Source organism: Thunnus albacares, chromosome 12 (assembly GCF_914725855.1).
Source record: "Thunnus albacares chromosome 12, fThuAlb1.1, whole genome shotgun sequence".
In the NCBI taxonomy this organism is placed as follows: Eukaryota; Metazoa; Chordata; class Actinopteri; order Scombriformes; family Scombridae; genus Thunnus; species Thunnus albacares.
In genome coordinates this window covers 4204090-4218831 of record NC_058117.1, presented here as the reverse complement: position 1 = coordinate 4218831, position 14742 = coordinate 4204090, and the positions used below count along the sequence as shown (strand labels likewise).

The window sequence follows — 14742 nt, the reverse complement described above, 5'->3', positions numbered from 1 at the left end:
TATATATTCTATCTATATATATATATATATTCTATACACCTGGTCAGATTTTGGCCAAAACCAGACTAGGGGATTTTTATAAAACTTCTCTTAAGTTAAGAAACAAATACCTTTCAGCCACAAATTATTTAGAAAGCTTACAAAAAAAAAAAAGAATCATGTAATGAAAATAGCCAATGCTGAAATCTAAACTGAATGGACAATGTATCACGTTGTTGTCAAATAGACAGTTTAATTTAAAAGCAACAGCCAGTTGCAGTCGCTTATCAATCTCTGACACAAACATTAAATGACATTCTTGCAATTTTCAGGACTATGGAGGACCAAACCTGGTTTATTTGAAACAAGGTAAAATTAAATATGTGAATGAATAAATAGATTAATTTAAAATATACCTTACATGTAGACCACCTTTTTCTGGTTCTTTCTTATCAGGACTTTTCCTTCAGCCGAATTTTCAGTATAAGTATTCATTTTCTTTCAACATGCAATTGAATAGGTTTTACAGTTTTGTTGTGTTGTGTTTTTTTAATTTGTTTTTGTTATTATTTTTTAGCCAACTACAATTTGTTATTGTCCAATGATATAACAACTGACTTTTTACATTTTTTACATAATATCTAACACACACACGCACACACACATGTACACACACATAATTAGAATTATTGAATTTATTGGGTGTTAGAAACTCACTTAGATGATGACACATTGAACAGTTAACTCTGAATCATCACCAACCTATAAGAGTATGAGTGGTATAACCATAATTTGCATATTGTAAAAAAAATAGCTCATGTTGCTGAAGGAAAATACATTTCTTAAAATAAAATTCCTTCGATGACAGTAAAACATACATGCGGAAAATTATATTTTTAGACTTTTTCTTTGTGACTGTTTGTTGTTTATTTTCTCTGTTTTTATACAAGCTTAACCATTTATTTTATTCCTCAGTTTATTATAAAAAGTAATTCATTTCTTTCATTTATTCTAGAATCAAGTCAAGTTTAGAACCATGTGAGCCTTTGTCAATGAAAAGTCAAGAAACTGCTTCAGATGCACAATCAATTTATTCTACTGAACAAAAAACATCATTAGGGAGACACTATTACACAGGCAACAGGTGTCTCAAAAACAATCTTTCTTGAGAGAACTTCACTCTTCATCAAATCCCTTCTGGAAAAAGAAAGAAAATAAAAGAAAAATATTAAGTAGGTAAAAAAAAGTTATTTTAATTTCATATTATATGGTCATTCAGAGGGGTGAGCTAAATGTGCTGTAGTAAGCATATTTGACGGTAATGATGACAATAGTGTTTTCCAGTTGTGGCAACAGCAAGTTGTTCAAGGCAGTCTGGAATTTTTGGGGTGAGCTGCCAACATGGCTGCTATAAGGGTTCTTAAATGCAAGACTTGCCCATTTTGAAATGTATGTGCAGTATCTGTTTACCAACCTTTGGCCCCGCATCACGGCTCTTGGCACGTAGCTTGTTGACCTGGCTCTCAGCGATGTCGGCTCTTTCTTCAGCTTCATCAAGCTCATGTTGAAGCTTACGGAACTTGCCCAGATGAGAATTGGCCTGTTCCTCCTGTTAAAGGTAAATTAAAAAAATACAATTACTCACTGAATGGGGAAAGAAACCACATGAAGACTTCAATTGAAAGATTTCCACACTTGGAAATGGCTGTTTGCCTGTTCCTCCTGTAGACACACAATATCTTTATCAGTGCCTGATGAAAAATACTGTTATGAAGTCATTTCACCAAGACTTGATGAAATGTTATTTTTGGCAATATTTACCAGCTCTGTCACCTGGCTTTTACTGTATTGAGCAAGAAATGGGCATGGTATGAAATATGCGCACAGGTGCTGTTGGCTTGGACAGCTTTTATGCTTTTTTTTCCTTTAATAGTTTCCCTAAAATACTGAGAGTGCTTACAGCCTCCTCTGCGTTTCTCTTGTAGGATTTGACTTTCAGCTGTAGCTTGTCTACCAGATCTTGCAGACGGGAAAGATTCTTACGATCCTCTTCTGTCTGAAAACAAAAAAAGAACAAAATAATTGCAATTTTGAATAGAAATTACACTCTCAGTGCTCCACCGTTTCTTAAATGAATTGAAACTTACTTGATAGGTCAACTCTTTGATTCGTCTCTCATATTTTCGTACTCCTTTGACAGCTTCGCTGGACTTTCTTTGTTCAAGCTCTACTTCACTTTCCAGTTCTCTGATCTGTTGGAGACAAGTCATAAAGATTGGGCTTGTTATATTAAATGTTTTGGGGTAGACTTTTTGATTATAGTTCTAATATGTTCAATATGTGAAATTATGATGATTTAGTGTTTTTGATTTGATTTTTCATTTGATTTCTCTTAAATGATTGATACTCACCCTGGACTCAAGCTTCTGCACTTGCTTCTTGCCTCCCTTCATGGCAATCTGTTCAGCTTCATCCAGACGGTGCTGCAGGTCTTTGATGGTTTGCTCCATGTTCTTCTTCATACGCTCCAGGTGAGCGCTGGTGTCCTGCTCTTTCTTCAGCTCCTCTGCCATCATGGCAGCATCAGTAATAGCCTTCTTGGCCTTCTCTTCAGCATTTCTGCACTCCTGCAATGCATCTTCTACTTCTGTCTGAAACTGGGCTGTATCAGACTCCAGTTTCTTCTTTTGGTTTAGCAAACTTGTGTTCTGGGTGAATGCAAAATTTTATCAGCGAATTGTTCAGTAAATTGAAAATAATAGAAAAGAACTGTGCCAAATGCAATGACTGCATCTTACCTGTGAGTGCAGTAGCTGCACCCTCTCACTAACATCCAGCAGCTCTTGCTCAGCAAGTTTGCGACCTCTCTCAGTTTGTTCAAGACCAGACCTGAGTTCCTCCACCTCAGCCTGAAGCAGATTGTTGCGTCTCTCAACAATTGCAATGTTTTCCTTCAAATCATCAGTGGCTCGAAGAGAGTCATCAAGCTGGAGCTGGGCATCCTGGAAGAGTGTGGTGTTTAGTATGAAGCAGGTCAAATCAAGTGATGACCTAATACAGTATGTCATAGGTGTTATTTTATTTGAAATAAAATACATACCTTAAGATGTGTATGAACAGATTTAAGTTGTTTCTGGGCCTCGGCTGCCTGCCTGTTGGCCTGGCTTAGTTGGATCTCCATCTCATTGAGGTCTCCCTCCATCTTCTTTTTCAAACGGAGGGCCTCATTCCTGCTGCGAGTCTCTGCCTCAAGAGAGCTCTGAAGAGTATCCACAATTCGCTGTTGGTTTCTCTTTGCTTGCTCCATCTCTTCATCTTTCTCGGCCAGCTTTCGCTCAATATCAGCCTTCACCTGATTGAACTCTAGCTGGGCTCTAAGAATCTTTCCTTCCTCATGTTCCAAAGAGGCCTAGAAAGACAAAAAGAATCTCACATAGATTATTTTTAATGGGATTTTACTTGTTGCAGATTAAGTGCATTAAGGTGCTTGAGGTCCTTCATCAGAAGGCAAAACATACCTCTGCCTCTTCCAGAGCTGTTTGAATGTCAGACTTCTCCTGTTCCAACTGCTTTCGAATCTTCTCAAGCTCATGAATACTCTTTCCACCCTCACCAATTTGTTCAGTGAGGTCAGATATTTCCTCTATGGGTCAAAATGTAACAAACTGTTAATGTATTATCATAAGAAAATAATTCATAGAAGGTTTTTAACAATTAATTTGTCTGACCTTGTAAGTTCTTGTTCTCTCTCTTCATGGTCTCCAGATGATCAATAGATTCCTCATAGGAGTTCTTCAGTTTGAAGAGCTCAGTGCTCAGAGACCTGGCTTCCTTCTGAGAGCTCTCCAGCTCTGTTTGAGACTCCTCATACTTCTGTTTCCATTCTGCCAAGACCTGAGAAATAGTTCACGTTTTAGATAAATGATTTACCTCATACCTGCAGTAAAATAATAGGTAATGAATGTAAACCTTGTCAAAGTTTCTTTGCTTCTTGTCCAGAGCAGCAGCAGCAGCATTAGACCTCTCCACATCCACCATGAGATCTTCAATCTCATTCTGCAGTCTGTGTTTGGTCTTCTCCAGAGAAGAACATTTAGCATTCACTGCTTCAACTGCCTCCTCAGCATCCTGCAGACGCTGAGCCAGCTTCTTTCTGGATTAGGATTTTATTCAGGATTAATTGCTTTTTAATTTTCAGTGTTGTTTGCATTAAAATATATTTTACTTACTTGGCCTCCTCCAGTTCCTCTGTCCTCTGGATGGCATCAGTTTCATACTTAGTTCTCCACTGAGCCACCTCAGAGTTGGCCTTGGACATGCCGCGCTGCAGTTCAGCCTTGGCCTCCTGCTCCTCCTCATACTGCTCCCTGAGCAGGTCACAGTCATGGCGAGCAGACTGCACTGCATGTGCTAATGCATTCTTGGCCTGAAATGAGAGTATACCTTCCAGCATCTTTATGTACCAATATCTGAACCAAAGAAGTTCTCACTGGTATTTGGTTGCTACCTTGACTTCCTCCTCCAGTTGTCTTTTAAGGTCTTCAATTTGTTGAGTGTAGGACTGTTTTCCTCTGGTGAGTTGAGACACTAGGGAATCCTTTTCCTCAAGCTGCCTTGCAAGTTCACCTAATTTTGAGAAAAGAATAAAATGAGTACTTCATGACACCAAACAAACCCACTTTTCAGATCAAATGCATACCATTCTCAGTCTGAAGCTTTGCCTTCTGCATGGTGAAGTCATTAATGGTACGCTGTCCCTCATCTGCTTTTGTTTTATATTCATTCATTTGGTCTTCCAGAGACCTGGTCATTTTCTCCAAATTATTCTGAAATTGAAAAGCATTAACAATGGCACATAAAGAACTTGAGAGGGGTAACATTTGTTAAAGTCTTACAAAGAAAGTTTTAGTAACAAAATTAGTAGACCAACATATAATACATAAAAGTACTTTACCTTAGACTTCACAAGCTGTTCCATATTGGAGACCACATCATCCAGTTCCAGTCTGAGCTCACTCTTCTCCTTCTCCAGTTTCTGCTTGACTCTCTGCAGGTTGTCGATCTGCTCCCCCAGGTCAGCAACAGTGTCAGCTTGTTTCTTCCTCAGTGTAGCAGCAGTGGCTTCATGCTGCAGAGTGGACTCTTCAAGGTCTCTGCGGAGTTTCTGGAACTCAGCCTCCCTCTTCTTGTTCATCTCAATCTGGGCAGCTGTTGCTCCACCAGCCTCCTCCAGCCTCTCGCTGATCTCCTCCAGCTCTCTTGCCAAGTCTGCTCTCTGCTTTTCCACCTTAGCTCTGGCAGCTCGCTCTGCCTCAAGCTCTTCCTCTAGCTCCTCGATGCGGGCCTAGACCAAAATTAAAGTAAAACTTTATTGTTGCTCTAAATTGTGGTCTTAAAATGTTATATTCATGCAATAGCTTACTCAATTTACTTAATCCCATTTAAATTATTACCTGCAACTCCTTCAATTTTTTCTGGAGCTGTGCATTCATCGACTGTTCATCCTCTAGTTTGCCATTGGTTTGGCTAATTTCAAAATCTTTCCTGTGGATAAAAAAAACGTAAAATGTACCCGCTGACGAATAGTTAAAATCTGATTGTGTTTTTAAAAGTGTTCTTTTCATATTACTTTTTCAGCTTCTCTTCAAGTTGCTGCTTGTCATTTTCGAGGTCCATGATACTCTCTTGGGATAACTTCAGGTCTCCTTCAAGCTTCCGCTTTGCTCTCTCAAGGTCCATACGCACTTTCTTCTCTTGCTCTAGGGACCCTTCAAGCTGTGGGTGGTCATAAATAACTTTATTTTTCAAATGTCATTTACCTTTTTTTACATGCATATCCACCTGATTTTGTAAATTCTTACATCATCCACTTGCTGCTCCAGCTTAGCCTTGGCCTTGGTCAGAGTGTTGACTTTGTCTTCTTCACTCTGCAGGTCATCTAGCGTTTGCTGATGAGCCTCCTGTAAGGCTTTCTTTTCCTTGGTCAACTTGGCAATTATTTCCTCCAAAGCAGCCATTTCCTCAGTCAGGTTTTTTACCTATTGCCAGAAGACATTTTTATCAAAGACTTAAACATGGATGTTATTTGGGACACACAGAGTCATTTTAAGTGTTTTGCAGTACCTTGTTTTCAGTGGCATGCTTCTCTTTTTCCACTTTAGCCAGAGTCAACTCTAAGTCATCTATGTCTTTCTTCAGCTCAGAGCACTCGTCCTCCAGCTTCCTCTTCTTAGCAGTGAGTTCAGCATTCATCTCCTCTTCATCCTCCAGTCTTTCTGTGATCTCTTTGAGTTTTGCCTCTAGCTGAATCTTGCTCTTGATCAGGCCCTCGCATCTTTCTTCTGCGTCACACAGATTATCTTGTTCCTGTTATTAAAAACATAAAGCATGCCATACAGTATAAGCAGTCTTATAATATTAGTAATATTTATTGCAATGCTGAAAGGTACAGTTTGAAACATACAGTTTGAACTTGGAGCTGCAGGTCATTCTTCTCTTGGAGAAGAGAGACCATTTTCTCCTCTAGTTCCTTCCTACGAGCTTCAGACTTTGCATAAGCTTCTTTCAACTTCAGGAATTCTTCCTTCATGTTGGCCATCTCCTTCTCAGTCTCTGCTGATTTCAGCAAAGGTTTGATCTTGAAGTACATCTTCATCCAGGGCCAATTTTTGACCCCCATGAAGGCACGGACGTTCCACTGGATCACAAGTAGTGCATCCCTGTGGATTCATAAAGATATCATAATGTTGCAGAGCAATACAAGTACTTTTTTTCTGGACGTAACATCTGTGTTAATTAATCCATTTTCTTAATTGTATTAGTTAATGCAAATTAATCTATACTCAGTATGTGCACTTTTTCAGTTTTCAGTTTGGGAATATGAAAGGTCAACTTTAAATCCGATTGATGGATCAATACATAGCTTTGAATAATTCACTTAACTTAATTTGTGTCTACTTCATGAATTTCTGTTCTCCCAAGTAGCATAGCTTGTCAGAATATAGTGAAAAATCAATGAAAAAGAGGCATCATGTAAAATTTCCCTTCATATGAGTTGTCTTTTTCATTCTTCTGCTCAGATACCTATGCCTATTGCTTTGGAATTGGATATTCAGTATGGTTCAGTTAATTTAAGAGTGTTCTTACCTGCGTTCCACAATCTTTTGGAATTCAATTCTTGCCAGAACACCTCGTGACCTTGCCTGGATCCTGGTGATGATGAGAGCTAAACGGTCATCTCGCATCTCTTCTAGCAGACCGAGGAGCCCAGCTTTGAAGAACACCTGATTTTTGCAAACACATGAGATCACAAGCAGCAAGCACAAGATTCCCAAAGTGGGTGCCATACAGCCATATTTCTGCATGTTATCAAATAGAACTTCATACTGTGAATGAAAGCAGGAGTAGCTGTCATGTCTGTAGTTAAAAAATTGTGGTCATAGAATACCACAATACCAACATCAGCAACAAGTTAAAAACCCTGCACAGTTCCTGATCACACAGAGGTAAAAATATTTGTACTTAATGGTATTTATGCCAAATAATTTTTATACTTACCTTGGTGTGCCCCAGTTTGTACTGGTTATGGTCTATATCCAAGGAGCCCAAAAGCTTCTCTGAAGCTTTCTTGTTATCGATGAACTGTCCCTCAGGGATAGAACTTGGGTTCAAAATGCGGTATCTTTGCAATGAAGATAAAAGATCAGTCAAACTTTATTTCATAATATATAATGATATAAAACTACCAAAATATGGCTAAATAACTGTACCACTAAATGCTTGGTAGAATGTATCAATGGCTGAAAAAATTAAATAAAAATCTGAATGGATAAGTAGAGAAATATAACAAACGCATACAGGGCATGAATTCATAACTGAATGGTTTGATGAGTGTTTTGACACCAGTCAATGTTTGCTGGAAATTAGTGACACCTACAGGCAGGTTGAGGTACTGTACTTTTAAGGTTTTAGCCACTGTGACGTCATCCATTGGTTTGTGGATTCACATTTTGAAGCCTAGAGTTTGGCATCTTGACCATTGCCATCTTTAATTTTTTTGAAGCCAGAAGCGAGCCATATTTGTACAAGAGGATGGCACTGACCCTAACGCTAGCTGGTAGCTTGGTTCGCACGGTGCATTTACCACAATAATTATATTGATTATAATACATCCAGTATTATAAGAGCTGGATACCGGACTAAAAATGGTGCCCTATAGGAATTGCTCGGCTGGCACATATGCCAAAAAAAGTTTATAGCTTCTGGATCTGCTTCTGCGTTGTGTGGCCCACTGAATATGCGCAATAGTGTTTCCCCAACTGGCCCCGTCTGCAAGTTCCTGCTCGGCCCATAGACTTAACATTGTAATGACAGCACAGATTTTTAAATCACTTGGTGCTCCCCAACACATCATCAAAACACTAAAGCAGGGAATATTTTCTGGTCGAATAGTCTATTCCTCCAGCAGAGTAATAGACTTGGAGAATCTACAGCAAGTCACCTTGAAGCTCTGGCAGCAGTTTGTGGTTGCCCAATGTGTTACTAAGAGATTTGATGTTATTTGATGTTTTTCTTTTAATACGTCACCCATCTGTATATCTGACAGATACCTCTGTTTGAAATCTCCATAGAGGATTCTGTTGGGGAAGCCCTTTCTGCAGATCCGGATGCCTTCCAGCACACCATTACAGCGCAGCTGGTGCATCACCAGAGGGTTCTCCATGGCCCCAGGAGTCTTGGTCTCATTGGGGATGATGCAGCGCACAAAGTGAGGGTGAGTAGACCTCAAGTTGGTCATCAGCTTGTTCAGGTTCTCCTGTGAGATCACCACAGAGGACAGAATTGATTACCAATTACCTTCATCATTAACTGTACCATTACAAATATAAACAACATACTGCCATTTAGTCACGGACTACTTGAAGATACTGTTAAATCTGACAAGAACCTCTGAATTAGCTAATTTAACACAAACTGTAAATGACATTGATCTTACCCTATGTAAGGCTGATACAGTTTGGAATGATGAACCTTTCTTCTTGGTGCCACCTTTGCCCTTGCCACCAGACTCTTGAGCTGAATAGAATATGTATCATTAGACTTTTAAAAAATATATTGAATATATGTTTTTTAGCTATGGCTCTTGGGATGGCAATGTTGGTCTGTTTTTCCACCTTGTTGGTTCATTTATATAGCATATTTAATTCCAGGTGAAAGCACAATGTGCTTCACAGAGCGTGAGCTACAACTGAAGTTGCAGCCACAAAAACTATGTATGAATCCCACTGACTTTGGTGACCACCTGACTTTTCATCTAGCACCACCACTAGGTCAAAGTTTTGCTTTGTCCACTGAAATATATTAATGTCTATTAAATGGACTGGCACAATATCTTGTACAGACATTTCATGGTCCCCAGAGAATGAGTTCTAATGACTTTTCCTGTAGTGCCATCATAAGGTTCACATGTGTTGTTTTAAGGCAAATTAAATCTTGTTAAATTATAAAGGTGGCATACAATAGAACAAATAATGGGGGGTACATGTCAAATTTTGCTCTTCCACATAATATATTGATAAACCTTTATAATCATTTGACTCTAGGACTAGGATGCTTGTTCCTTGTTAAATACAAACCTGAGTCAGCTCCAGCATAATTTGCAAAGAGGAGCGAGAGCAGCTTAAGATTAGATTTCTGGTATAGTGCAACAACAGTCTCATTCAGAGGATCCTTGTTTTTCACCAGCCAGTTGTTGATATTATAATCAACAGTTCCAGCGTAGTGACCCAGGGCAAAATGAGCCTCTGGTTTCCCTTTGACAATTCTAGGCTTCCCGAAGTTGTTGGATTTTCCCAGGTGGTTGTCATAGAGTTTAGCTTTAAAGGTGGCATCACTGGCTTTGGGGAACATGCACTCCTCTTCAAGGATGGACATGATACCCATGGGCTGAAAAAATCATTACAGTATTAAGACAAAAGTACTGTTTAAAAGTGGAATAAACAATGCAGTAACTTACTTAAAAGACAGATGTCCTGATACTCACCTTTTCAATCAGGTCAATACAGGCCTGCAAGTCCATACCAAAATCTATGAAAGTCCATTCAATGCCCTCTTTCTTGTACTCTTCCTGCTCCAGTACAAACATGTGGTGGTTGAAAAACTGTTGCAGTTTTTCATTGGTGAAGTTGATGCACAGCTGCTCAAAGGTGTTGAACTGTAATGACATGGTCCACAGTATGACCAGACTTGAACATTTCTCCTTAAGCCAAAGACTAATTCATAAAGATTAGGTATTATTTACAAACGCACATCAAAGATCTCAAATCCAGCGATGTCCAGTACACCAATGAAATACTGGCGGGGCTGCTTGGTGTCCAGGGATTGGTTAATACGGACTACCATCCACAGAAACATCTTCTCATACACTGACTTAGACAGTGCACCAATAGCATAGTAGACCTAACAAGGAAATGCATAAAAATGACCTGACTAAACCTTTCAGGACTTTATTTTGGAATTGAACTAAAAAGTCATGCTGTATACTCTTACCTGAGCAACATTTTGTCCCTTGGTGACCCACTCATTTCCTACTTTGACTCTTGGATGACAGAGACCTTTGATGAGGTCAGCAGAGTTCAGGCCCATCAGATAAGCTGCTTTGTCAGCATCTGACGAAATGAAGATATACATGAGTCATATAAACAAAAAATGTCTCTGCTCTCAGCTTTTGTCAAGGTGGAACATGACACGCTTTACTTTGCTCTCAGGTTTTAATTTGGAACTTGTTGTGACCATTGAAATGATTTTGGGCAAACTTTGTGAATAATACAGGATTTGATTGACGTGGATAAGCTCTTTTTGGTACAGTCCCAGTTTATGACTTGCAATGGCTCCAAGGGATTATTTTTTACATTAAAATCTTGCTTAGTGCAGCTGTAAAACAGGTTCAGATTCAGTTGGTGTAGGGGCTCAGCTGTCACGTGGTGTGCAAGAGTCTGAATTGCACGGACACAGCTGCTCTCATGATGTCAATCTCATTCATTTGTATTTGTATATATCTTTAGTCTCAATGTAGCAAATGCAAAATGTCAAATAAAACCCTTAATACCAAAAGCAAGAACTGAAAAAATCCTTGCTCCGTTGTAACTATGTGATATAGTATACTGATATGTAAAAACACAGATGGTTGAAATTTTTATCTGATCAAATTATTATTAAATAATAATTATAATAATGCACTTCCACATATTATATAACTCTTATATATAACTCTCTCACCTTCAGTGCCATCAGCCTCTGCCTGCTCTTCTCGCTGCTTCTGCTTAAACTTCATGTTACCATAATGCATGATGGCGCCAGTCAACTTGTAAATACTGTTCTTCTCTTCCTGAGTGAAGCCCAGCACATCGAAGGCTTCCTGAATGAAATCAAAAAATGTAATTCTGGTATTTCCTTATTTTGTTATAAATTGATGTATGGCTAAAACTTGTTTGCTGTTGTTAATCGAAGGTTCAGCTCACATCAGTGGCCATCAGCTCTTCAGAATCATTGATTGAGGACACTGTTGTCTCTCCTTGAGAGATGAAAGCGTAGTCGTAGGGATTGTTGGTGATAAGCAGCATTTCTAAAAGTATATTTCACAAAAAGATAAATATTTATTTTGTATTACAATACATTATACTCTAATAACCATATATCATATGTACTGTATATTGCACACTTACCCAGAAGTTCAGGCTTTTGCTGAGACAAGATCTGGTAGAAAATGTGGTAGTCCCTCTCAGCTTTGAGTTGATAAGTCACACGGGACTTTTCCAGAAGGTCTGTTAGAGATGTAATATATGTTAGGTTATTATGTTCCAGCATGGGACTATTTGCTGTATAGGTGTAGGTTTAGCTACAATTACGAAACAAAATTGTCGAACATTTTGTTTTACATAGGTGGCACATTGACTCAGTGGTTACAACAATAATCTCCTGTGTTTTGCAAAGGCCTCTCTGTATTGAGTCTGTTTGTTCTCCCTGTATCTGTGTGGGTTTCTTGGGTCGCTCAGATTTCCTACCACAGTCCAAAGACATGTCGGTGAGGAAAACTGGCGACTCACAATTTCCTACCAGTTTGAGTGTAAATTTGTGTGTTTGCTCAATATGTGTGTTAGCCCTCTGGGAGACTGGCATCTCATCCACGATTTACCCTGCCTCTCATGCTGAGATTGGCTCCAGCACCACACAACCCTACAAAGGATAAATGGCTTTGAAATTGGGTGTGTGGATGGATTTAGCCTTACTTACAAGTCTCAATATCAGCAGAGGCCAGCTTTCCTCGGTTGTCAAAATGAATTCTGATGAATTTACCCTGAGAGGAAAAGTAGTGTTCATTTATATTTCTAATATGAAAAAATGAACTCCCAGTCAATTAATGATAATCAAGTAGCCTCACTGCAGTCACACAGACACTCACAAATCTGGAGGAGTTGTCATTCCTGATGGTCTTTGCATTACCAAAGGCCTCCAGAGCGGGGTTAGCCTGAATGATTTGATCCTCCAGGGTGCCCTGTTTTTTAAACAAAGACACAACTTCAGGTTTAGTGTCAATTCTGGGAAAGCTTTGAAAGGAAATGTCTGTGACTCACCATTGATCTGACCCAAATTTCCCCCAGGGATCAATAAAGTTTTTCTGATTCTGATATTTTGGTTGTATAATATTCAGAAATACATATGTAATATAAACCTTCTTTTCAGCAGCTGCATCTTTCTTCCCAGTCGTTGGAGCAGCAATGCTGGCAAAGTACTGAATGACACGCTTGGTGTTGACAGTCTTTCCAGCACCAGATTCTCCGCTGAGTAGAGGAGATATAAAAAGTCTTAGTTCAAGACTTTTAAGCCTTATATATTGAAGAGATTTTTATTGGCTATGTAACTTACGTGATAAGGATTGACTGGTTTTCTCTGTCTGTCGAGAGAAATGATCAAAATATCAGTAACAGATGACATGACTTCACAATTGAATATTAAAAAAATGAAGGCTAAAATAGATTATGTACCTGACAACATGTACTGGTAGGCATTGTCAGAGATGGAGAAGATATGAGGAGGAGCTTCACTCCTCTTCTTTCCTCTGTAGGCAACAACCACCTCTTGGTTGTAGACTGGCAGCCACTTGTAGGGGTTGACAGTCACACAGAACAGCCCAGAGTAGGTCTGCCATATTAAGAGAGGGATAGAGGATAGTGGTTTCAGATGCTGAAATATCTATCAACGAAGCAAAATTACACATTAGTAAATTGTCTTACGTAGATCATCCATGCTGCATAACGCTCTTTGAGGTTAAACAGCACAGCTGGCTCATGGAGGAAGGTGAACATCGCCATGTCTTCAATTTTATCAAACTTTGGCGGGTTCTGAGGGTGTATATCACACTCCTTCACTGTCACAGTCTACAAAAGAAAATAATAAATTTTAAAGCTAACCAAACACCTCTCTTGAAATGTGTAGATCACTGCTCTTCTGCTGAATCTAAATAATTATTTTACCTTTCCAAATTCAGTCTCTGCAGTGACTTTGTCACCATCACGACTACTGATGGTTGCTTTGACATACTCAACCTCAGGGTCAGGAACGAAGCACTCCTTCTTCATATCAAATGGACGAGTTTGGGCCTCCAGACGCTCCTTGTCTGACTTTCTCAGAAAAGGGGCAGCAGGCCCAAACTCTTTCATGGCAGCATCACCCATTTTTCAACCTGTTAACAAATTTACAAATTCAGAATAATTATAAATTATTTGCAACAGGACTTGTGTCACAACTTTTCATTCATTACATTAGTCGTCAAAATAAGGTAGATAGTATTGGTGGTCAGAATTTGTTGACATAAAGGCCTTGTCTAACTTTAAAAAAATATCTACAGTGATGCGTTATTTATCTAAATATTGTAGTTTTGGTAATTGCTGAGGTACAGATGAAAGAAATGCTCAAATTAAATAACGTACTGAGCCACAGTTTAGTCCAAATTTTTAAAGTACTATCTATGCACACTGTTTCTTTAGAATGCAAATGACCTCGATCTGTTAATCATGTATCGACGATTAAATTTCAACAGCTGTACATAAACACAAACAACATTTTGGTTCTGACTGAATTTTTGGGGGAAGTGTTGTCCTTTGACTTTTCAGAAAGTATCACAAGTGGCCTTTACCTAAGGTTGGTTGGATTCCAAAGGAGACCAAAGTCAATCAGAATCTTGTGACTGTATTCAAACTAGATAACAAAGCAAAAAATTATTCCATTACTACTACCATAATATCACCATCTGTTCCCACCAGCAAAGAACACCATACACAGATTAAGTATATCACTGAAACTTAACACCACAATATTTCGTAACTAAGCCAACATATGTCATTACATCAGTTTGATAAATGTGTCACATTTCTATCCCATACCACTGATATAGATGCTTTGCTTACCTTTGATTTTCAACCTTCAATCAAGTGAAGTGATGAGCCCCGCAGCTGACAGCAGCCCTCCTTCGATTAATAAAGGTTGTTTATCCACCAAATATGGGATGAATTTTTTGGAGAAAGGTTGCACATTAAAAAAGCATTCTCCTAATTGGGCAGGATCTACCGATGCTATTTGTTGCCCACACCTTGTGACAAACAAGTCTAGGACAATACATGGTACAAAGAAAGGGGAGGGCAAGAGGTGGGGATCAGGGACAGGCTTGATATCAAGTGACTCTAATTGTATTTGTATAAATCATAA

General features: G+C 38.9%; 1 protein-coding gene across 2 annotated transcripts; it reads right to left on the bottom strand.

The window, feature by feature from the left end:
• Window positions 1–1051: 1051 nt before the first annotated feature.
• On the bottom strand, window positions 1052–14518 carry LOC122994335 (myosin-7-like). 2 transcript variants are annotated; one of them, XM_044368960.1, is made up of 39 exons: window positions 14445–14516; window positions 14174–14235; window positions 13512–13720; window positions 13272–13415; window positions 13023–13179; window positions 12904–12931; window positions 12710–12818; window positions 12440–12532; window positions 12271–12334; window positions 11703–11801; window positions 11499–11602; window positions 11257–11395; window positions 10528–10646; window positions 10288–10437; window positions 10022–10192; window positions 9615–9924; window positions 8975–9054; window positions 8589–8794; window positions 7537–7660; window positions 7126–7262; window positions 6443–6698; window positions 6103–6345; window positions 5841–6017; window positions 5609–5754; window positions 5433–5523; window positions 4934–5323; window positions 4679–4805; window positions 4487–4605; window positions 4209–4405; window positions 3949–4132; window positions 3708–3873; window positions 3498–3622; window positions 3080–3388; window positions 2778–2981; window positions 2391–2687; window positions 2127–2231; window positions 1940–2035; window positions 1454–1588; window positions 1052–1176 (listed from the first exon to the last, which is right to left on the bottom strand). In XM_044368960.1, the coding sequence occupies exons 3-39, from the start codon at window positions 13710–13712 to the stop codon at window positions 1156–1158; spliced, it is 5823 nt and encodes a 1940-aa protein (XP_044224895.1). In that variant the 5' UTR covers window positions 13713–13720; window positions 14174–14235; window positions 14445–14516; the 3' UTR covers window positions 1052–1155. The 2 variants fall into 2 exon arrangements, with proteins under 2 accessions (XP_044224895.1, XP_044224896.1); XM_044368961.1 differs by lacking the exon at window positions 1052–1176 and having other exon boundaries at window positions 1517–1701; window positions 14445–14518.
• Between the last annotated feature and the right edge of the window lie 224 nt (window positions 14519–14742).